Source organism: Epinephelus moara, chromosome 2 (assembly GCF_006386435.1).
Source record: "Epinephelus moara isolate mb chromosome 2, YSFRI_EMoa_1.0, whole genome shotgun sequence".
Lineage (NCBI taxonomy): Eukaryota > Metazoa > Chordata > Actinopteri > Perciformes > Serranidae > Epinephelus > Epinephelus moara.
This window is the reverse complement of record NC_065507.1, coordinates 14,777,655-14,799,919: the sequence shown is the minus strand read 5'-3', so window position 1 is coordinate 14,799,919 and position 22,265 is coordinate 14,777,655. Positions and strand designations below refer to the sequence as shown.

At 40.0% G+C, this 22,265-nt stretch overlaps 1 protein-coding gene across 1 annotated transcript in view; it reads right to left on the bottom strand.

Moving 5' to 3' along the window:
- rasa2 (RAS p21 protein activator 2) overlaps positions 1–22,265 on the bottom strand; it is a 46,460-nt gene that overhangs the window by 5,669 nt on the left and 18,526 nt on the right. The window contains exons 6-23 of the mRNA XM_050073947.1: positions 18,959–19,042; positions 16,987–17,059; positions 16,833–16,909; positions 16,204–16,305; positions 10,697–10,850; positions 10,433–10,581; positions 9,859–9,973; positions 9,302–9,376; positions 8,397–8,520; positions 7,735–7,841; positions 7,545–7,628; positions 7,350–7,427; positions 7,173–7,246; positions 6,535–6,641; positions 4,540–4,622; positions 3,348–3,556; positions 1,892–1,995; positions 1,105–1,285 (exon numbers count right to left, since the gene is read on the bottom strand). Coding sequence (XP_049929904.1) covers positions 1,105–1,285; positions 1,892–1,995; positions 3,348–3,556; positions 4,540–4,622; positions 6,535–6,641; positions 7,173–7,246; positions 7,350–7,427; positions 7,545–7,628; positions 7,735–7,841; positions 8,397–8,520; positions 9,302–9,376; positions 9,859–9,973; positions 10,433–10,581; positions 10,697–10,850; positions 16,204–16,305; positions 16,833–16,909; positions 16,987–17,059; positions 18,959–19,042 — 1,980 coding nt within the window. The remainder of the gene's footprint in view (positions 1–1,104; positions 1,286–1,891; positions 1,996–3,347; positions 3,557–4,539; positions 4,623–6,534; positions 6,642–7,172; positions 7,247–7,349; positions 7,428–7,544; positions 7,629–7,734; positions 7,842–8,396; positions 8,521–9,301; positions 9,377–9,858; positions 9,974–10,432; positions 10,582–10,696; positions 10,851–16,203; positions 16,306–16,832; positions 16,910–16,986; positions 17,060–18,958; positions 19,043–22,265) is intronic.

Below are 22,265 nucleotides of genomic sequence, written 5' to 3'. Positions count from 1 at the left end.
TCCGAAGATATTGATGCGTTGAACAGGTGACAGTCTGTGGTCGTTCTCAAAACACACTTCTGTCACGCACTTCAAAAGCAACTTTCAATAATTTATTTTACGAAACGGGGGAAACAAACGTGAACAAAAACGGTTCCATAATTCATATTAAATTCAAAAGATAACGAAAAAACAGCTACAAGTGAGAGGGAATAGTGATAAAGTGGTCAAACTTGGTCAAATCCACAGCCTCAACCCATCTGACACTGTTAGACTGACTCACCAGCAGACATCACTACATGAGGGTATACAGTATTCAGTACTTTGCCATACAAAGTCTGCCATTGTTCTGCCACGGTGTTCTTGGCGCAAAGCCAGCATTTATACTTTACCATGTGTGGCTTATTGCAATCAGGGGCAAACTGCACTCAGCTTCCAAACTCTGTGGGCGTGTTTGCGCTGGTATATCATTAGCGCAATATCCTTTGTGAATAGGACGTTAAGACTGAGCAAACTGCGGGTGCAAATGAAGTGCAATTCAAGGTGCTATCAGCGGCCGCAGTTCATTCTTTGTGAATTCGGCCCTCAGTGTGCAAAGGCCTTTAGGAGCTCCCAAATCTCACTCTTCTCTTCTTTGAGTTAGCTGCTAACTGCTACCACCTACTTTTTAAATCTCCTGCAGTGGGTTGCACACATAAATACGTTAAAATGTCCCATGATCCTGTCTGGCAGGCTGTCCTGTTTATACGGATACTGTTTCAGTGCTGTTACTACTGCCTGTAGCAGCTTTAAGGCAAGACCTCCCTGTTGTGTCCTCTCTTTCCGTGATTGTACCTTATATACAGAACGGCAAGGCGACATAACTGTGTGATATTCCCGCCCTGAACAGGCAGCCTTAAAGGGGCTATGGTTACATGGGTTCAACTGACAAAGATGTTCTCACTGCTACTGCTAACTCACACAATAGTATGCTGAACTGAAGTACACGATATGAATGTAGTGCAAAGTATGCGATTTTGGATACACTGATGACGTGAAAATAATCAGCCATAAAAATTTTAATCAAATCATATACATAACACATTACATTACATATGTATGACAGTACAAATAAAACCGACTTACAAGCTCCCGTACTGCGCCGTGGTGTCACTCCTCATGTTGTGCTGCCTCTGAAGTTCCTCCATGATGTTTCGGAGCTGTTTGAGTGTCTGAAAGGTCTCTTTGGGTTCCTGAATGGTGAACTTGGAGTACTCCTCCTGCTCCCGTTGAGGGCCCTGATACACTGCCATACTGGCACATGCATCTGTGTAGAGGAAACAACATTTTACAGAGCAGCTCCAGGGTTGGACTATACCTGATCATAACATAAATCCCAAGACGTGCTGTCCGACCTCATGAAATTAAAAGCGTTGCAGTCCCCCAATTCTAGGGGTGAATAAAAGTAATGGGACTAGTTGACACAAGACTAGTCTGTGATGTCACTATCTTAACATCTCTCATCCGACAGATTTGAGCTGAGAGATGAGCAGAGAGATCTGAGTGCTGGTAAGATGGAGAGAAGTTTACCACAGTAAATCTACACATACTTCCCACATACACTGGTAGGATACAAAGCTGGTTGAAACTCAAAGTATCCCTTTAAGGTGAGTACTTTCACTTCAGTCATTACTTTAATTGCTAATCCAAGAAGCTGGAGTTGAGACAAACCAATGAAAACCATTACCTCACTTCCACCTCACAACGTGCAGGGATGTACAGATAATTAACACATGCCTGCATAAATAATTATTACAGGTCACAAGCTCTAACAATGGTGTAACGCCCCAAGAATCTCATAGTGGTGTGGGGCGTGTTATCATCATATCCTGCTCACGCTAATAAATTCAGTGTCTCATGAACAAACACTGACCCTCCATGTTCTGGAGCTTGGTATCATTCGAGGAGAGGAGGGAGAAAATTCTCTCTGTTTCCCGGTCACAGTCTATGTCCAGCTGCAGGTTGGCCAGCACGGTGCTGAAACAGGAGAGAACAAAAGTGTAAGAGGATCTCATCCAGGAGAACACAGCTGAAAGAAGACAGGGGAACAATATTTTCATTTGTTTAGAATAAAAAACAGAGATCCAGTTGAGCCCTGGGTGTGTTCTCTGTAAATTCTATGGATTAAATAACCCGTATTCTGCAGCTCGCTCTCTTCGATCAAATACATTTGTTGTCTGTCCCTCACACTCGCCTTGAGACACGTGGTGATCGAGCTTTTGTCTCTGTGATTTCTTTCTTGTTGTATGTTGCCCTTGTGAAGCACTTTGTGACCTATGTCTGCGAGGAGCGCTATATCAATAAATTTTACTTAGTTATTTACTTAAATAACGACAAATACACAGGAGGGCGAAAAGAAAGTGGAACTGAGCAGTGAACGACCTGCCGTCACACTGAGGCTGCACAGTGACTGAACAGATGATGCAGTAGAAATGTTTCTGTTCAGATTTGGGATGAAAGTGAGTATTAAGCGCAGTCAAACAGCTACAGTAGATTAGACCACGGCAAAAACTATCAATCCTGTTTTCAATTAGAATAAGTCAGCCTTAAAAAAAGAAGCAAACATCATTTGTTGACAGCTTCAAACGTAAAGATACATTTCTTCTATGCTGTGTTAAGAGTGTTGCTCCGGGTTTGCATGTGTCAATCAGTTTATGGCAGGAGTGTCCAAACTTCGTTTTAATGGGGGCCAGATTAGATAATCACTTATTGCATCAAATTAGACAAACGCAACAGTTTAATCTTCCAGTGACAAAGTATTCAACTTTCCACTGCCACACTGCTGACTTAACACCACTTTGCTGTCTGCTGTTTGTTTGCCTATTTACCATCTCTATGAAAACTTATCAGTTCTGCCTTCCTACTTGGTCCATGTCGACAAATTGTATGATTGTCCTGAAGTGAACTTGCTCGATTAAGTAATATTCAATGGCGGGCCACATGTAGTCTATCTTGAAAGACAAGCCGTGGTTGGTTTAAAACTGTTCTGCGGGCCACGATTGGCCCTCAGGCTGGACTTTGGACATGCCTGGTTTATGGCAACAAGCGTCTGGCAGCTGCTGTAAAACAGCCCACCGGCCATTTTAGAGAATTTATATCAGTTTGTTTCCAGTTCTACTCTCCATGAGTGTTTTCATTACAGCAGCTGCATCAAGGTGGCTGGTGAAATTTACTACCAATGGCAGGGTTTCAAAACAGCGGTGGGCACTTTAATTAAGGCTTAATTGCAATCTACAACACATGTCCCACAAAACAGCAGCAAAAATATTAAATACTTTGTAGACGACGTATTTCCTGTCATGGCGGTGCTGATGCGGGCAAACACTTACGCTGTGCAGGGCTTACAACCTGGCGCGTTGTTACTCTGGTTTTTGCAGCACTGCCAGGCTCCACCGGTGTAATTAGACGGATGGTAGGTGGACAGGCGTCCCTCGTTGCAGCGGCTGACCTGGCCCAGGACCTCCAACCACTCACTGGCCTCTACACAGTTTCCTGCTTGCACATACAGAAGCTTCTCAGAGTGGACCACCTGAAACATCTGACCCCAGAGAAAGAGAGCGGTTTAAAGGCCAAGGCCTGACAGTCTTTATAGAAATCATTTCCAAGATTATTTCCAGGACACCTTCAAATTCCTAAAGCTTTACATGAAAGACTGACAAACAGGTCTGGCTGCGCTTACAGTAACAGCAGGCCAAAGGTTGTAACAAGTGAAATGTTGCAGGCATCGCAAATCTGACATTTACTTTGTTTTATATGAAATTGGACAATTTCCAGGACATTTTGTTCATATGTGTCATTTCCCAACACTTCTCCATGTCTAAAGTGCTTCAGGCTACAAGCATGTCAAGTCTTTGAGGTACAGAGGAGTGAAAACAACTCATGTATCTCACGAGACTACCAATAAATAATCACGTCTTTATTGGACTTGGAATTTAACTTACTTAACCCCCACTTGTTAGCTTAACGTCACCCCAACCGTAACCCTACAATGCACGTCGCCCTACTGTGGCTTCTTGAGTTGGGTAATTGCCACAAGAATATTTCTGAAAGTGGTTGAGATGTTTCCAGGCACAGCTTGTCTGCCTTCGCTGTCAGCCTGGTCAAGTTCAGGTGGTACAGATCAGACTCTTCCCAACTCCCACAGGTCTTAAAATACTTTTCCTGGTTTGTTTCTGTGACCGTGGACTTTCCACACCACCATACGATACAATCGCAAAGGATCTCAATAAAAGATTTGTAAAATGGAGTACAAATTTTATAATTCTGGGAAAACACATGAGCTGTTGGACCTTTTTATAAATCACACAGGCACATTGATCCCACGAAAGCTTGTGGTCTGTAAGAAGTCCCAGCTACTTATACTCTGTCACCACCTCGATCTCCTCTCCTGTTCTGTTAGCAGGACTGGGTGGTGGGAAATTGCATCTGAGATCAAACTTTCAACTCGGGGAAAAGTTCCCATTTCAAAGGCGGCCAATACTTTAGAAGTGATGATTGGGTGTCTGAGGGGAATTGGCTTACATTTTTGCGGTTAAAGGCACTTTCATCCAGTTTCTCCACTGCCTGGATATTTTTGACACTGATGATGCAGAGGGCCTCTTTCCCTGGAAAGCAGAAGTCATTGTGTCAAAATGCATGTGAAGAATAACTCACAGTGATGATCAGAAATATCAACAACTCTAATGTTTTAGGTTTTTCTGTAAGTAGAAAATATAAGAAGAAGGTGTAAGTGAATGAGTGTACTGTAGGTCTTCCACACCTTTCAATATGCCGTCTAACAGTGTAAGCCACAGTGCTCTAGATATGTTTATTTTTACTGCCATTTCTGAAAAACAATCTCTCATTCCTGACAGTAATAACAGCTATTTACTTCTGTTGAAATCAGCTTTTGTTAATTGCCTCCCACAATGAATGCTTAGGCTAGCAGCGTGCTCCGAACTATCAAATTTGTTGATTCACAGTCTAAATTCCAGGTTAACAACCCAAAAAAAAGCACTGCACTTGACGCCAATCACTGTCAGAATGTTCACATGGTGATGTTTGCTGCCATCGAAGACAGCAGGAATTCTGCCATCAAAAAGATTCCCATAGATTTGACCTTGTCAACATGACATGATCTTATTTATACATAAAATCCATGACTTTAGTGCACGTCACAGCTCTTGTAGCTGCAGTTTCTTTAATAGGCCTTCAGGTCCAGACACACCAAACCAACATCAAAAAACTAGGAGCAACGGAGGCTGACTGTTGCATCACCTCACGTCCTCTGTGTCTCGGCCAAGAAGTTGCACTTGAACACAGGGGAAATACTATAGCCAGTAGCCAACTAGCAAGTACGTTCTGTGCCTGCGTGAGAGGAAATAACTCAACATGCCAGCGGCGGCGGTCTGTATTCCTCATTCAAAAAGGAAACCTCAAGATTCAATATGCTAGTTAGCTAGTTAGCACATAACACAAATGACAAACCATAACAAACTGCTTCTGCTGAAGAGCTCCATGGCAACACCTTGCCTAATATAAACAGGTTTGTTTTGATCTTACGACTTCTTGACATTTTTCTTTTTTTTTTTGCTTTCCTCACCTCCAGATTCTTAAGGTTCTTGTGCACTGGGATGAATTGTCAATCAGAGTGACTTAATTTACTGTCGGGCATGAATAAACAAGCTGAATCCGCCAAAAAATGCAGACAAAGGTTGACTATACTGCAACAACTAGGGCGACAGACACTAACCAACGTTGACCAAGACGTGACTGTAATCTTGGCAGAGCCTTTCTAGAAACGTAACAAAACCAAATTCAAAGGTGTGTACGTAGTTTCAAATACAACCGCTTCTCTTCTTAAAAAATTCTGACAACCCGACTTTGACAGAGAAGTCAATAGATCTTCATGCACCACTCAAATATCCAACTTTTAATGCTGACAAACATCTTCACAGAGAATATAAACTGTTTTATTGCATAAACCAACTCAGTTATTGATAGAAATCCTTCGTCTCTTCTAGAATTTGTTTGTTTTAAGCAGTAAAGTAGTGATAAAAGTTCAGCCTGACACATCTGGACGCCCCAAGTGATCAGTCAAAAAAGATAAGTATTCTAATTTATCATGACATCCTCCATTTCTGATAAATCACATGACAGTAAAACATATTTTGACCCTTTCTCTTGAGTACTCCTGAGAAGATGGTATTTTACTTACTTTAAAAAGCCCTAAAAACTGTGTCACCACACACCAGTCAGTTCAACACAATAATATATGCTGGCTTCCCCTTAATATTAATCATTTCAGAGGCTTTTAATGTCTATATACAACATACCATTATTAACAGGCACTTCTTGTATGTGTAAGCTTGGAAAAGTTTTTACTTTGGCGCCATCTGGTGGTAAATTTAAGAGAATGATGCTGTGACAGGAAGCACTGCATGTGGCCATCTTCTGTTAGTTCTATCTTTTATATGCTACAAGTTCTGGGTGAAAATAAATGTGGTTGGAGTACGAGATGATAGAGAGAGTTCTCACCTTTATGTTTGTGGTAGGAGAGCTCCCTGTTGGTCACTCTGAGCCATCGCTTTTTAAAGTTTCTCTTGCCAAGGCGTTTCCTGCCCTGGGCACGTTTCTGTACTTCCCTATGGAGGACACACACAAGACAGAGGTTCAAAAACTGATCAACGTTTTACAGGCGGTAAACAAATTTATTATCTTCAGCATCTTCTTTTGGTTTTGTTTGAATTAGATTGACCAGCTGGATCAAGAAAAACCTCCGCTCTGATTTTAAATAAATATCAACTGAATTCTAAGCAGTAAAATGTGTCTGGTGCAAAACTTTACTTGACTGCCTAACTATTCTCAGCCAGCATCACTGACATTACATTACATGAGGCTATAGTGAAGTCTTACTGGTTAGATTTCTGTCACTGCTGCACAATTAAACTTTCCACTGACCACACATGGTAAGGATTTCATTTTTATAGTCGCTGAAGCTTTCTTTAGCCTTCGTCACTCAGTGATATCAGCGACTTTTTTTCTGCACTTTCTCCCAACAGACCACTTAAATCTCATAAGGAAGAGTGGTTAAAAGAGGCAGCAGACACAAGCTGTACTCTTTATGTCGCCTCCTCTTCCTCCTGATCTTGACCAGGCTCATAATGAACACTCACCCCTCCTTGAGAACTACTGCGTCCTCCAGCCCACTGGACTCTTTGCTGACGTTTGACGAGATCTCATCAAGAAACTGGAAAACAGAATTGATGAAGATTTCAGCCTTCACCATTCAAATGATAAATAAATATTAACACTAACATTCTTTGGACTCTTTGAGTATATTAACAAAATACCTTTTTAACTTTTTCGATACACTTGTCTTCTTGGAATGATTTGAAGAAGTCGTACATGTAGGTTTCTTTGAAACTAGACTACAGAGAGAAAAAAGAGACAGATTTTAAAATAGTGCATTTGGTAATGTTTGAACAATCAAAATTTAAAAACTGAAAGAAATTCTGTTTAGGACATTAGATCATACTTAATCTTACCAGTTTTTTTGACAAACTACCCCAGCTGCCCAGCGTCTGGATTGTTTTTGAGATGAGTGTAAGTGTGCGGGAAATCTCAGGATCCTAGAATTGAAGAAAAACGTACAGCGACATCAGTACACTGTAGAGGCCATGTGTGAATTTGCTCTCCAAAATATTTATGAAAACGGTGCCAGGGCCGTGCACTTACAGGATGGTGGGAGCGGAGCTGGAAGGAGTGTGGAGAAAGGACAGCGACAGCGAAGAACCGCAGGAAAACAAAGCTGCTAACGGCCGAGTATTGAACGTGTGGGTCAGCTGTAGAGAGAAGGAACATGGTGACAACTGATTCTGGCTTCACAACACAAGCTCATTCAATCAATAAGCACAACCTACGCTTAATTTAGAGTCACCAATTAACCTGCATGTCTTTGGACTGTGAGAGGAAGCTGGAGTACCTGAAGAAAACCCACGCTGACACAGGGAGAGCATGCAAACTGTGCACAGAAGGGCTCCCCCACCCCTGGGTTCAAACCAGGAACCCTCTTGCTGTGAGGTGACAATGCTAACCACTGGACCACCGTGCCAGTGAAAAATATACAGAGCTTAGTAAATGAACTGTAAAGTAATTTGGTGTGGAGCCCAGGACTGTCAACATATTTAGTGCCTTTACAACAATAAACTAGTGTCCTGCTGAACTGCTGCACAATTTCTGAGGAACAAAGGAAACAACACAGACGGAGGAACATTTGCATGCCTGTGGTGGGTCAAGATGGGTTTTGTTTTGCTTGGTTTTGAGGTTTCTTTTCTTAATGTGTGAAGGATAATTTCTCAAACAAAGTGGCGGCAAAAACACACTGAAGGCTTATTTACCTGGGAAGCGTTTGCAGGCCAAGTGTCGCAGTGACCTGAAGACATCACACATAAGTGGGGGACAGCTGGAGCTGGACTGTGTGATGGAGGAAAAGACTTTCTGGACATAACCCTGAAGGTTCTCCTGCAGAGGGAACAAACATTAGTACTGCTGTAGTTTACGTACATTTGATAAAGACAGGAACACTAATATGCAGACGGTAAGGACCGCTGAAATCGATGATACAGAAGATGTAAGGAGAAGTCAGTGGAAGCCGAAATGCGGCAAGACATTCTGCTTTATGACCAACTGTATGTTTCATTTCCGGGATTTAAGATTCAAAACTTTCTCGACAATCTTTGGACAGCTGGTTGCCCTATCTTTGTCCATGGCAATATTTGGAGTAACTCCTCTAGATTTTAACTTAAGTAGAGCGCAAGCGGGCATTATTTATTTCTGCTTAGGCTCACCCTGTGTAAATGGAAGGAGTCTTCACCTCCAACATATGGACACTGGATTAAGGATATTATGTATCATTTACAACTGGAGAAAATCTGTTGTTTTATCAAAGGATCATCTGCACGCTTCTTTGCCGCCTGGCAGCCATTTTTAACTGTTGTGGCAAATATGGAAGCTGGAAATTTGTAATGAAACATGCTATACTCCCCCTAACTATGTCACACACGTTAATTAATTTGTCGTCTTTCTTCTCTATTAGATTTCCTTTGACTGGCCTGGCTTTCTCTGTTTGTTCCCGAGTTGATGGGTGGGCGGGGTTGTCTTTTTGTCCTTACTGGTTCTGTCTTTGTTTATTAATATTCTGTATATCTTTATTGAATTACCAATAATAATACCTTCTTTAAAAAAAAAAAAAAGGATGTTGTGCTTGTCTGCGGACAGGTTTGTAAAACACATGTACATTTACCTTGTTAACCTCCACGTTGTCACCTTCCTTTAGTTTAACCGGATCTATCTCACATGTTTTGTTGGATTCACAAATCTGTGAAGGATTGAAAAGGACAAAAAAATGACAAACAATTAGAGTCAGGTGATGAGTAACAAGGGCTGAGTTTCTGTGTTGTGTGGAACTGTGGATTTATTCCAGTTCACTTGAAATTAGAAGGAAAACAGGAGATGATGACTAAGAGTACAGGCGTGTTGAGGCGCTAAAATTAGCATTCAATTAGTCATTTAATAAACAGCAATGTAAAGTTGCAGATAAAAGACAAAATATGACCCAAATGAACCACTGATCTTCACATTAATGTGAGTCAATGAGAGGAAATTCTTAAAAAGGAGTTTCAAAAGGAAGCGGTCAATGCAGTGCCCTGTCAGAACTCCAAAGCCACCAACTGCATCTGCTTGTTTGTTGTGGAAAAGCAGCTGTTGAAGTGCAGTTTTCGACACTGACCTCAGTGACTCATGCCCATTCTGACATCTACACTGAATGTGTGTGTGTGTGTGTGTCCTCGTTACTCATACCTCATCTATTACAGGCTTCAGGGTAACCGCCAGGTAATTCTTTCCCACAATCTTCATCATGTCATCAATGCAGCGTGCTGCCAGTGAGTTGCCTCGGAATATAGTGTTAGCCTCCCTGTGTGGACACAGAAATATTCCACCAACATCAACCAGACATTATCACCAGCTCTGACCATGTTTCTTCACCAAAGATCAATGTTTTTATGACATGGGTCTTATTTTTTAAGTTGTGGACATCATTCCTTCTTCAATTTCCATCTCATCCATTGTTAGACAGTTTCACAAGTTTATCAAAGTGAAAATAAAAGTAATATGAAACGTATCAGATTCCTCTTTTCAGAGCTGCTTCCTGTTTTAAATTCAGCTTTGGTTAAATTATCACAGCCCAGAAAATGATGGTCAAACACTACAAAATTAGGTTGTCAAAAAAGGAACTTTACTTAAATGCTTTGAGGCTTTGAGAGGTAACAGCGTGGCCCATGATATTTATCTTGTACATGTCTAATAGTCTACACGCCACTGTGTACCTGTACTGTACTATAATGTACTGTAGGTTGCATGTGTAAGTACTCACTGAGTGTTCTCCAGCTCTAGTGCTGCCACAGCAGAGACAAAAGGCACAAAGCGATTGTGGTGGAGCAGCAGTCGAACCGTGGGCAGAACAGCCTCGTATCGCTCTCTGCAGATGTCCCCCAAAATGTGTGCTGCTGACGCCGAGATGGGCTGAAGGAGGGTGAAATATATTGAGAGTATTTAGAGGAGGTGAAACTGATCAACTCCATTATTATATTTCTAATACATTTTACAAACAAAGGAAAAGCTGAAGCGTCTGTCTCACCTTCACATCTGGGGATTTGAGCAGCAGGTTGCAGAGTGGTGTGTAGCAGGTAGATGGCAGCACCGTGTCTTCTATGTAGGTCAGCTTCAAACGCAAGGATCCCAAATCATCAGACTTGGACTTGCTGCCGTTCCCTTTAGGCTGGAGGAGATACCTGTTAGAGCACAGGAAGAAAGACACCATGTTACTGTGGTGTGTGGAAAAACAAGTGTTTTCAACTTCATGACCGACCAGTTTCCTTAGAAACCGAGCAAGTTCAACCTAACAAACCTAGCACACACAAAACATAACACAACCTACCTAAAATTACACATGGGCCTAATAATTTTAGGCTCACTACCACATTCAGAAAAATGGAGGCTGATGGGATGGTTGATCCTGCTGACCTGAAACCATCTGCTCAATACATCAGACACTAACTGTGCTATTATTATGGGTAAAAAAGGACAGCTAAAAGGAAAAAAGGAGAGTATCTGCACATGGAATTAAACCTCTCAAAATAAAGAACAAAAAGTATCTTCATCAATAATTTTTTGTTTCTGATGTTTCTGTTAAACACCACACATACATAAGCAACTTATAGAGTCGTTGAATAGGAGAAATACTGCAATAGACAGTAATATATAACTGGCAGACTTTATGTAAAAACTGTGGCTTATTTTTTTCAAGTTTGGGGCAACACTTACACTTATACATCCTTCAAAAGAGAGCAATCAGGACAGTTCACAATGTGGGGTACAGGGAACACACGAACGCACTGTTTTTTAAAGTCACATGCATTCAATTTTTTAGATCTGGTCAGATTTAAAACTACAATAATCATGTTTAAAGTGCAAGATAATTCACTTCCAGGCAACATTCACAAGATGGTTTGTGACAGGGAGGGGGGGTTATAATTTCAGAGGGGTCTGTGTATTTTCAGTGTGTGGGGTGAACGTGTGGAATGGGCTGCGTAATGAGTTGAAACAAAGCACAAATGCAAATACAAAAAATATATTTTTGGCAGATATATAGACGAGGAAAGGTTGTGTTAGGGGAGAGCATATTTATTTTGTAACACTGGGTGGTACTTGGACTGTATACTTGGACAGTTATTTATTAGTTGTAAATAAAGTTGGGAATTTGTTGAAACAATATACGAGTTAAAAGCAGAAATGTAAGAAAAGGGGTAGAGACATAAACTTTACTTCTACCTACTCCTTTATAGAAACTGTTATCTTTGTCTTTTTTGTTTTTTATTATGTTTATTTCTTTATTTTTGGTTTGAGATTAAGTCATTTATTCATTCATTTGTTTTCTAACTGGGATAATGCTGCCCTTGGAAATAAATCAGCATCACAAAGCTCTTCTAGATCAGCCTTTAACATGTTTTACCCAACGAGCATGGAAGCTCTTTGCAAAAATAATAAAACGGGACACAAAAACAGCAGATTCTTGAATGATGTGTTTAAACACATTAATGTCTGATGTATAATTCAAGAGACTATTAGAGATTAGAGCTGCAACTAATGACTGTTTAAATATTGATAAATCTGACAATTATTTTCACAATTATTTGAAAATTGTTTATCACAATTTCCCAGAGCCCAAAGAGAAATTTTCAAAATGCTTCTTTGGTCCAATCAGCAGTCCAAAACCCAAAGACTCCTGATTTACTATCATAAATGCAGAAAAAGAGCATCAGATTCTCAGATTAACGAGGCTGAAACTGACATTTTTGCTTTAAAAAAAAAGACCAAAATGATTAATTGCTGGTGATTAATTTCCTTTCTATCAGCTAATCTACTAAACGACTTATGACTGCAGCTCTACTACGTATACACTAATACACCTGGAGGGTATTCTACAGTAGCTACTGTTGCTCTGAAGTGTCACCAAGACGAAAGTAGCTCAAACTCCTCATAAAAAGCAGCTCCAGGAACGCCTACTTGTATACACCTTAGAAGCAGGAAGACAGCTGTTTTAACAATTCTGATGGACTAAATACCTTTGACTTAAAATCAAAGGATTTGTTAAATAGATAAGAGAATCTTGCTCATATTTCTGCTGCATGCACATCTCCCAAAGAGCCAACAGGTGGAGCAAAACACAAAATGATTAAATGCAGAGTTGAGCTGCAGTGCTTCAAAAAGCTGCAGCTACATACAGTGGGCTCGTCCATAACCTGCCTGAGCTGTAATCACGCTACACAGAGTCATTTCTAGGAAGAAGTGAACAGATCACCTGTGCTGATTTCATGAAGCTGAACAGTTGTTAAGTGTGTGGAACATGGACCATTTCCAGCATAAACACAGGACATGAGGTACTGCCACCATGCAAAAAGCCACCCACGCACTCAACTCACGGCCCTCATGTACTAACAGATTGCTATCTGGCATAATCCCATATCACCTACACTGACGCAAAGCTAGGAAACACCCACACAGAGGAAGAACTGCCAAACGCTGAGGAATCCAGGGTGATTTTTCAAATCATCTTAAAGCTATGGAAAACTTAACAGTTCAGGTCGTCTCAGTGAACGAGCAGGGAGGAGTCGCTCAACATAACGACTCTAAAACAAGAAGCTCTACAAGTGATTATGTTGATGACTTATGCTCTCCTGTATTCTTATAATTATGTATGCTTCTTATGTTCTTGTATTTTCTTCTACATGTTGTCTTTTAATGTAAAGCACTTTGAGTTTAAGCATAATAAAATGTGCTATATAAATAAAATTGCCACTGCCAAGTGTGAAGACCTGATCTAGTTTAGAAGAAGGTGACCAGGCCATCACGTCAGAGCGACTTCAGTCTACTAATACTACTTCATTTAAAAATAATCTAATACATTTATTGATAAAACACAACGACTTTTGCAGGGACAGGACAAGAGCACCCTGGACTTATTTCCAATTATGTCCCTGATGTTTCTGCAGTCCAGTAAAAATCACATCTCTAGTTGATAACAAACACGAGACAGGAGTGGTGCATGTACGCTGCACAGATCTCCCATTATCTCACCTGGAAATCTAATATGGGCCGATTTATTTTTAGCCACGGCAGGACAAAAAGGCATTTAGTGAGAAACAACAGGCCCATGTATGTGAAAACATTTGACTGCATGCAGTTGACGTAAATGTGAAGAGAGTGTGGCGGACTGGCAGCTCTACCAAAGTACTTGCAGCAACAACATGATCTAGTTAAAGCAAACTGTTGAACAGAGGCTAATCAGTGTCAAAGTGAGCTCAGACGTATGACATGATGTGATATATATGTTGAAATCAAACTAGAGTTTTAACCGCAGTATCTGTTGCATGAAAACCAAAGGTACAGACAGGCTGTTTGTTGCTGTTTAGAGTAAATAACACCAGAATTCCTGAAGTCACTGGAAAATATAAAGGGATGGACAGAAACCAGAGGATATGCAGCCTCTGTGATGATAATCACGTGGGAGATGAGTGTCGTATTTTGTTTGAATGTCAGAATGTGAGCTTAATGACTTACAGAGACAGGTATTATTTAAACCGTTCATCTATATTTAAATTAATTTTGTTATTACAATCAGATGAGCCAAAAGTAATTTGTAAACTAGGCTTTATTGAAGAATGTCCTTCTTCTAATGATTTTAGTTGTTCTTTTATCTCACACTTGTGTTAGGATGTCACATACCTTGACATGTTTGGGCGGAAACTTCCGCCTTCCTCAGAAGTGTCACTTGGTGATGGTTGTGATGCGTCTTTATCTGTCAATCAGCTGATACTAGGGAGGCGTGACCACCCTGTCAGTTTTGACAGGACGATCACACCACCTGCTGTCCCCACCGCCTCTCCAGGGCGCTGCTCCAGGTGTGGGAGAGTATGTATGCCCCCTCATCTCTGTTCATTGCGATAGCCTCCCTGATCCAACGCCGGTATTTGTTGTGTGTGTAGCAGGTGGCGTGACCGTCCTGTCAGTCACGCTCCCTAGTATCAGCTGATTGACCGATCAGCTGATAAAGACGCGTCATAACCACCACCAAGTGACACTTCTGAGGAAGGCAGAAGTGTCCGCCGAAACATGTCTAGGTATGTAACATCCTAACACATGCCTGAGATAAAAGAACAACTAAAGTCTTCATCAGAAACTAAAGACATAATGAACACCATTGAACTATGTCCTTCCTCTGTTTCAGTAACACGCCTTGTGCCATTGTTTTGTTACTGTATGTAATGTTTGTGCTACACACCATGTGATATGGTCGTGAGTCAAATAAATGAAATGAATTATGAGGTGAATGGGAAAAAAGTAAACACAATATTAACAAAAAAGTGGTGTTGCTCAATGTATTTTTAACTATCTGTTTGATTATTGGATTATTATTAGTAGATAAAAGAGGTGTAACACAAAGCTACTGTCTGTATCTGTTTATTTTACAGTAATGTCTGCATCGGCCTTCCCCCAGGAGCTGTCAGAAATTGTCTAAGCTGCTTCATTTTCTGTGTTTAAATGATTTCTACTTTCATTTATACTCTTGACATTTACATTATTATGTTTAGTCGCTCACAAAATATTCAAATATTTAAAAAAATTAAATTAATATAAATATTTTAATGAATATAATATATAAATCATAATATTTATATATAATGTTATAAAAATATAATATTTATTCATTTTATACATATATATGCATACAATTAATAAATATTTTTAAATGTACCTTTTTCCCCCCATGACTGACTCTAACTGGTTAAAATATAAGGTGACTTATAATAGCAACCACATTTTCAGTTTCGGCAACAAACTTTTTTTTTTTTTTTTTTGTTATTAACAGTTTAATTCTTATTTCTTTCTTTTAGATATTTTGATGTACCTTAAAAGGGACATTGTGTAACATTTTTAGTTGTTTATTGGCAAAAATTGATGTCTGCATTCATAAATATGTCATCACTGGTGTACTATTACCTCCACCAATAATCTGACTTATTCTCGTAAAAGGAGAATTTCGGATTTGCTTGTACATTGTGCGGGTAAGTCGTCTGTGGGGTTCCATAATGTTTCGCCATCTTGAGAATACATCCGCCAGCAAGGGACATTCCTATACACTGTGGCTTTAATTAATCCCGTAAAAAAAGATTTGTAATTGAACCACATTCTTAACAAACAAGAAAACTAGTCTAAATTGAGTTTAAATAAAAGATTTTTAAACAGGTGTTTTGTGGAAAAGGACAGTGGAAAGAGAACTGACGGTTGTGGAAAATAAAAGTCAGAAGAGTTAATTAAATCTGATGGATGTGACCCATGATCTGGAGTTATAACAAACATTTTTCTTTGATTTTCATAATGGATTTTTGGATGTTTATCCTCGGTGAACATCGGAAATCCACCACTGGCACAACCACAGTAAAGAGTGAGCTTAGCAGACGTTTCAAATAGTGTAAGTCTTGTGACAGGAGAAAAAAAAAGCAGAATTATGGATGCTGGTCGTGTTTGTTTGGAGCAAAATAATGTCAGAAATTAAAAAACAAAAATCTTCTGTCCCATCCGTACCAGGCTTTGTGGATGTGGTCGCTCCGCAGGATCTTGACCGGGACCCGCGTCTCCCCCAGAAACACATCCTGAGCCAGATTCTCATTGTTCCACAAATCAACTCTGCAAAGGCAGAAGACAGGAAGTGAGGAAAGTATTTCATCTCTAAATATACGCCATCAAATGTACATCCAGGAAGGCACATTTTTCATTGCTGTGTGTGTTCAGCACAAACACATAAACACCCAGTTCCAATATGGCAAAAAGGGACAAAATAAATGTCACTACTGGAGTGGTGCTTACCTGCTTGGTGCATAGAAGCCAATACAATACCCGTGCAGTGACACCACCTCAAATCCAAACCTCAAACCCATGCATGAGTGTTTACCTTTGACTCTGTCTAGTCTTACCCAGTGAGCTATGAGTCCACTGTGAGGGAAGCCCCACATATCCTTAACCAGAAACCAAGGCTCTCTATCAGTAGTCAGAACACACCAGATCTAAATTCACTTTTTTGTCCTCAAGTTGTTAAGAAATAATTTTTCTTCTGTCAAGACTATAGAGGGGAAACAAGAGAGAGAGAGGCAGGGAGGGAGAGTCACAGAAAGTGAAACATACAAAGGAGAGGAGGAGGAAAAAAACTAACTTACTTGATCTCAAGTTTTTCAATGTCCTCGTCCTCCACTTGGAAATGAGACTTTTTAGAGTAGCTGCTGGACCGTGTGACCTGAGGGTGGACATGCCAAAGCTTATTTACAGGCTTACTTACACAAACAGTGTTCAAGTGAGCCGAATAAAAGTTACCTCAAAGAAGAAGGTCTCTTCAAACTGAGGGTTGCTGGTTTTCTTCTTTACCTTTGTTTTCTTTTGGTCAGATCTGAGGAGGCACATTAGAGAAACTCTGTCACATCACAAACTGATCATCACAAGAGCTACTCTGCCTTACATGTGGTTACCATCGCTTTTTAGATTCCGTTTTGATTTCTGTGCATCAAGATTACAGCCGTTTATAAAAATCTTTAATGAGGAACATCAATATATTTTTTTTTATCTAGTGATCTAAACAAAGCTCACGGTGTCACCAGTGTACTCAAGATTAGATCATTGCGAGTCATGACACTACCGCCTCAGCCTCAGTTTCCTTTAGCGACTGCAGTTTGCTGCAAAATGGATCAAAGATAGCACACTAGTGTTAGCCACCCTCCGTTGGCTCAGTCCATTACTGATTTACATTTTATTGTGACACTTGTAATAACTGCTTTTTTAGGTCACATGGGGGCAAAAAACAAACACAATACTGTCATAACACTGTTCAGAGCAACATTATAATTCATTTGGAGTCAAGTTTGTGTCCATACCAACTCCTGATTAAAATATCTGACCCTTTAGCTGCTAAATGCTCCACTATGTTCACCAGCTAGTCTCTAACTGTGTCTGTCTGGCACTTAGTGAGGAGCAGATACTGTCCAGTAGGTTTTTAGAGCTTTTCCGCTGAAAAAAACGATGATGTGAGAGCGGTGACACTGAACCAAAACAGTTAAGGTGTGTGTCGGAGAACCAAACAGTGACCTGCAATTATAAAGCTCTGTAGAGCCAAGGGGAGCGGCAGATTATGATGATAACTGGCTATAGGTTCATTACTATGACCAACCCCTTTCACACTGTCGCATATTTTGACATATTGTCATTTGATACATTGTTAGAAAAGCTTGATAATACACTACTTGCACAATGTAGTGTGATGTATATCCATTCTACTAATTTCAAGTTTACTTTCTGTAAACTCTACAGTCATGTTACCTTCGCCTCTGACCTCAGCGATCCTTCACTTTCCACAGTTAGCTTTGTACATATTGTTGGCTTTGTATATAGTGTTTTTGATAATTTTAATAGCCAGATAAGCCAGTCAGCTAACCTAGCTAGCTACTAAAATGAATCAACTTTATGTAGGTGATAGCAAAGCTCTGAAAATCAGGCTAACGTTGGTGCTACTCTGAGTGGATAGCCAATGCCGCTAACAGTTATCTAAGACAGTGGTTCCCAACTGCTGGGTAGTGATCCCAAAGTGGGTCATGGATCGCATCCTGAATGGATTGCAAGCAACGCATGAGCGTGTCAAGTTAGTAAAAAACACACTTTATTTTGAAATACAGTAAATTCCAGCACATTTTGAAGAGCTGTTTCCTGCTGTAGAGTGAGTGACTAACGGACAACTACTTAACAAAGACAGCTAACTAGCTCAATGACATGGCCAAACGCAAGTATGACACTGAATAAATTGAACTGTGTGGACCTTGAACTAATGACTAAGAAGAACTCTACACCCATAGGTGGGGGCTGGACTGGCACCTGAACTGTGAAATGCGAAGTAGTGTTAACTAACTTAAGGACAAAACAGCACTGTGATTAGTAGGTTGGAAGCTAAAGTAAGGTTACTGTAGAGCTGACAGGAACCAGATATGATGTTCATAAAATGGATATATGTCACACTACATTGTGCATGTAGAGAAGGCAACACCTGATCTGTGTGTCTAATACTCCAGTTTAGTTTTATTTCTCTAGCTTTTTGTTTCTTAATTTTTAATTTGGAAAACAGCTGTGCAGTGTTTATTTAAGGACATTGGTGTAAGTTTCCATTTATAATAATATATCATAATATTATTAATGCATAATCAAGAAGTTAAAAGGGAGCAAACATGCTGCTGATTCTACACCTAAAACATGTACAGAATATCATCATGTGTGTATGTTGTAAACCCTCGCTCCCTTTAGTTACCTGGCAGGTCCAATGAGTGACACGGTGGCGTAGGGGTCACAGTTCTGCCCACTGATCAAAGGCAGTCCCTGGCACTCTATTATCCTGGAGACACAGAAACAGGGAGGGACACCATTAATAAAAATGACTGTAGGACTGTGTTAATTCACATCATTACCACCACCTGAAGTACTAGTCAGAAATCATTTTTATGTACGTAGTTTAGCAGCAGGATTCGGGCAGACAATCCACTGCTCTAACTGTTACTGTCAAACTAATCATCTTAGAACAAAACAATATTTTGAGCAATTATAAATCGACAGACTTGAAAGTGACACAGACCTTGGGAGAGCTTAGCTTTCAACACCATGTCTTCCTGAGAGCATAAATGGTAAATAATTTCTTGTTGGTTCAACAGATGCCTGAGTGGAAATGCTAATGCTATTAAGCCTCTACAGCCTGCATTGTCACGGCACTGAGTAAAAAACAAACAAACAAAAAAGAGGTAACTTGTAACAGGACACTTATGAACAATCAGGAAAACGTTTCCCCAGGAGGCACCACCGTACAGAAGCTGAGGTCTCTTAACCTCCAAACTTAATAGACAATTATGACTTTCAAAGAAGACATATTATCTTTGTATTGACGTGTTGAGTGTGCCACTATGGAACAGATCAGTGTGCAGTGGGCATCAACTTCAGTAACTTTAAAACCAACTCAATAGGCCAAGAAATAGCCCATACAAAGATAAAAATCGACCTAACTCTTTCGTCACGAGTCACGACTCTTGTTTTCTTTCACACACGCTACACACAAACACATGATTATGATGTAAAAACTACTAATACAGTACATTTTTAACTTTTTACCTAAATTAAAATCAGGATAAACTCATGCATTCTATACAAAATAATACTTTAAACACCACTAATGCTTCTGATAAATGCACTTCCTGTACAAAGAGCTAACTAATTTATGTTGACTCAGGACTAGGGTTGCAACAATATGAGATTTTTACAGTATGGTAACCATCTCAGAAAATATCGTGGTTTCACGGTATCAAGGTATTACAGAATTTGTATTATCATCAATCAGAATGACCCTTAAAACAATGAAAATGGAAGGCTTGTTGTCGTTTGAACGAATGTTTTTATACTATAATTAAAACTTGAAACCATTTTGTCCAGTTGCATTTTTTTCAATATTATAGATAAGCACACGATATGCTAACCATCAACTTTTATATCACAATATACCCTGAAACCAGTACATTGCTGCAACCCTGCTTAGGACAAAATAAAAATTTTCATTTAAAGCTGCAGTTGATATCTTTTATAAAAAAAAAAAACTTTCTGTTATATTTGAAACTGTCACCGTTTTGACACAGAAGTAAAATGAATATCATAAAAAAATAGCATACTCATCTGTCTACTCTATCGCCTTGTAGTGTTTCTAATGGCATTGTTGCACCTGAACATAAAAAACAAAACATCAGAGCCGAGGAGTCTCTAAAGCAGCTGTCAAACATGACACACCCTGCCTGCGAACTGCGGTCAAACTGTCAAACTAGGCAGCGCTCAAGATTCTGTTACTGCATTGCTCACTTCTCGCCTCAAATGTTTCCAGAAACATATTTTAGTGTACTGTTTAGCTGTAAAATGAGAACATTTGTGAACCAGCCGCTATTTTGAGAACAGTCAAGCCAAAACAAAACAAGACAAAACACGGCAGGCCAATTGGAGCAAAACTCTCATTTTACAGCTAAACAGTACACTAAAATATGTTTCTGAAACATTTGAGGCGAGGCTAGTTTATTTTTGATCAGCGCTGAGTAGACTGACAGTTTGACCAAAGTTCAAAGAATGATTCACATGATTGACAGCTGTGTTATAAACTCCTCGGCTCTGACTGGTTGTTTTTTGGTGTGCCAGGGTAAATTCTAGCAAATGCCATTGGAAGAAGTAGGAAGAGGAGGGACGTGATTTTTTTTTTTTTTTTTTTTTTTTACACAACATCTGTGTATATTCTCTTTCAGAATAGTGACAATTTCAGCAAATGCGGCAAGAAGTTATTTTCATAAAAGTTACCAGCTGTAGCTTTAAACTTCAAACACATCGCACAGTCTCGCACATCTTCTTGTTGTGACACTGATTCCTGTAAGATGGTGTTGCATTTTGTTGGGGAAACAAGGGTCATGATGCCTGGAGGCAACACTGGACACAGAGGGCAAACATATTGTTATGAAGTTGGTTGTGATTCAAAACTATTTTATGTTTTATTTTTGTCAAATTCATCAGTTTTCAGGCTTCTTTAATCTGCCATCAATTGTCAGGATTGCTACTTAAAATTACATTGTTACCAACTCCTCAGTTCTCAAACGGCCATTGTGTCAACAGTTTAAAACAACACCATGCATTGATATAGAGGTGCTATGGTCTTCATTTAGAAGTTGTGCTTTGCCCTCATGTTTGGCTCGTGTCACACAGCAACCACTGCTTTTTTTTTTTTTAAAAAGGTGTTTTAGGTGACAACAAACAGACACTGTGGGCACCCTAAACAGGATGTTGCTGCTAAGCAGGAGTCGCTGGAGAATAAGAATGAATTCATCACTAAGTGAGGCCAGAGGGAGAAGCCGAGCAGAGCAAATGTCAGGATGTTTGTGTATCATCTTCCAGGGTGTCATGACAATATTCCCTACAGTCTCCTTTACGTCTCTTATCTCAACCCCATCTCGCTCTGCTCCGACCATCTCTGGTGACTGAGCACGCTGCAACAGGATGACTAGAGGTGTGCGCATGATAAGCTTCGCACCTTATATTTTAACTTACACTTGTCTGATCTGGGTGTTGTTGGTAAAAAAACAATCACCATCTATGCACACACACCGACAGTGAGCAGGTGAAGGTTTAAGCAAACAATCTGAGAGACACAGTGAATGACGGCAGCAGAAAACCACAGCGGTTGCCGTATGAGAAGCACAGGCTTCCTGCTCAGATGCCATCACTTCCTCCTCATTGCCCTGCTCTCCAAGTATGAATGGGGGATGCAAAACAACACACGTAAACAGCATGAGCGCTGACACGCACACACATATACTTGTGTATTTGTATGTATACAGTGGTGTGAAAAAGTGTTTGCCCCCTTCCTGATTTCTTACTTTTTTGCATGTTTTCCACACTTAAATGTTTCAGATCATCAAACAAATTTAAACAGTAGTCAAAGATAACACAAGTAAACACAAAATGCAGTTTTTAAATGAAGGGTTTTATTAATGAGGAAGAAAAAAATCCAAAGCTACATGGCCCTGTGTGAAAAAGTGTTTGCCCCC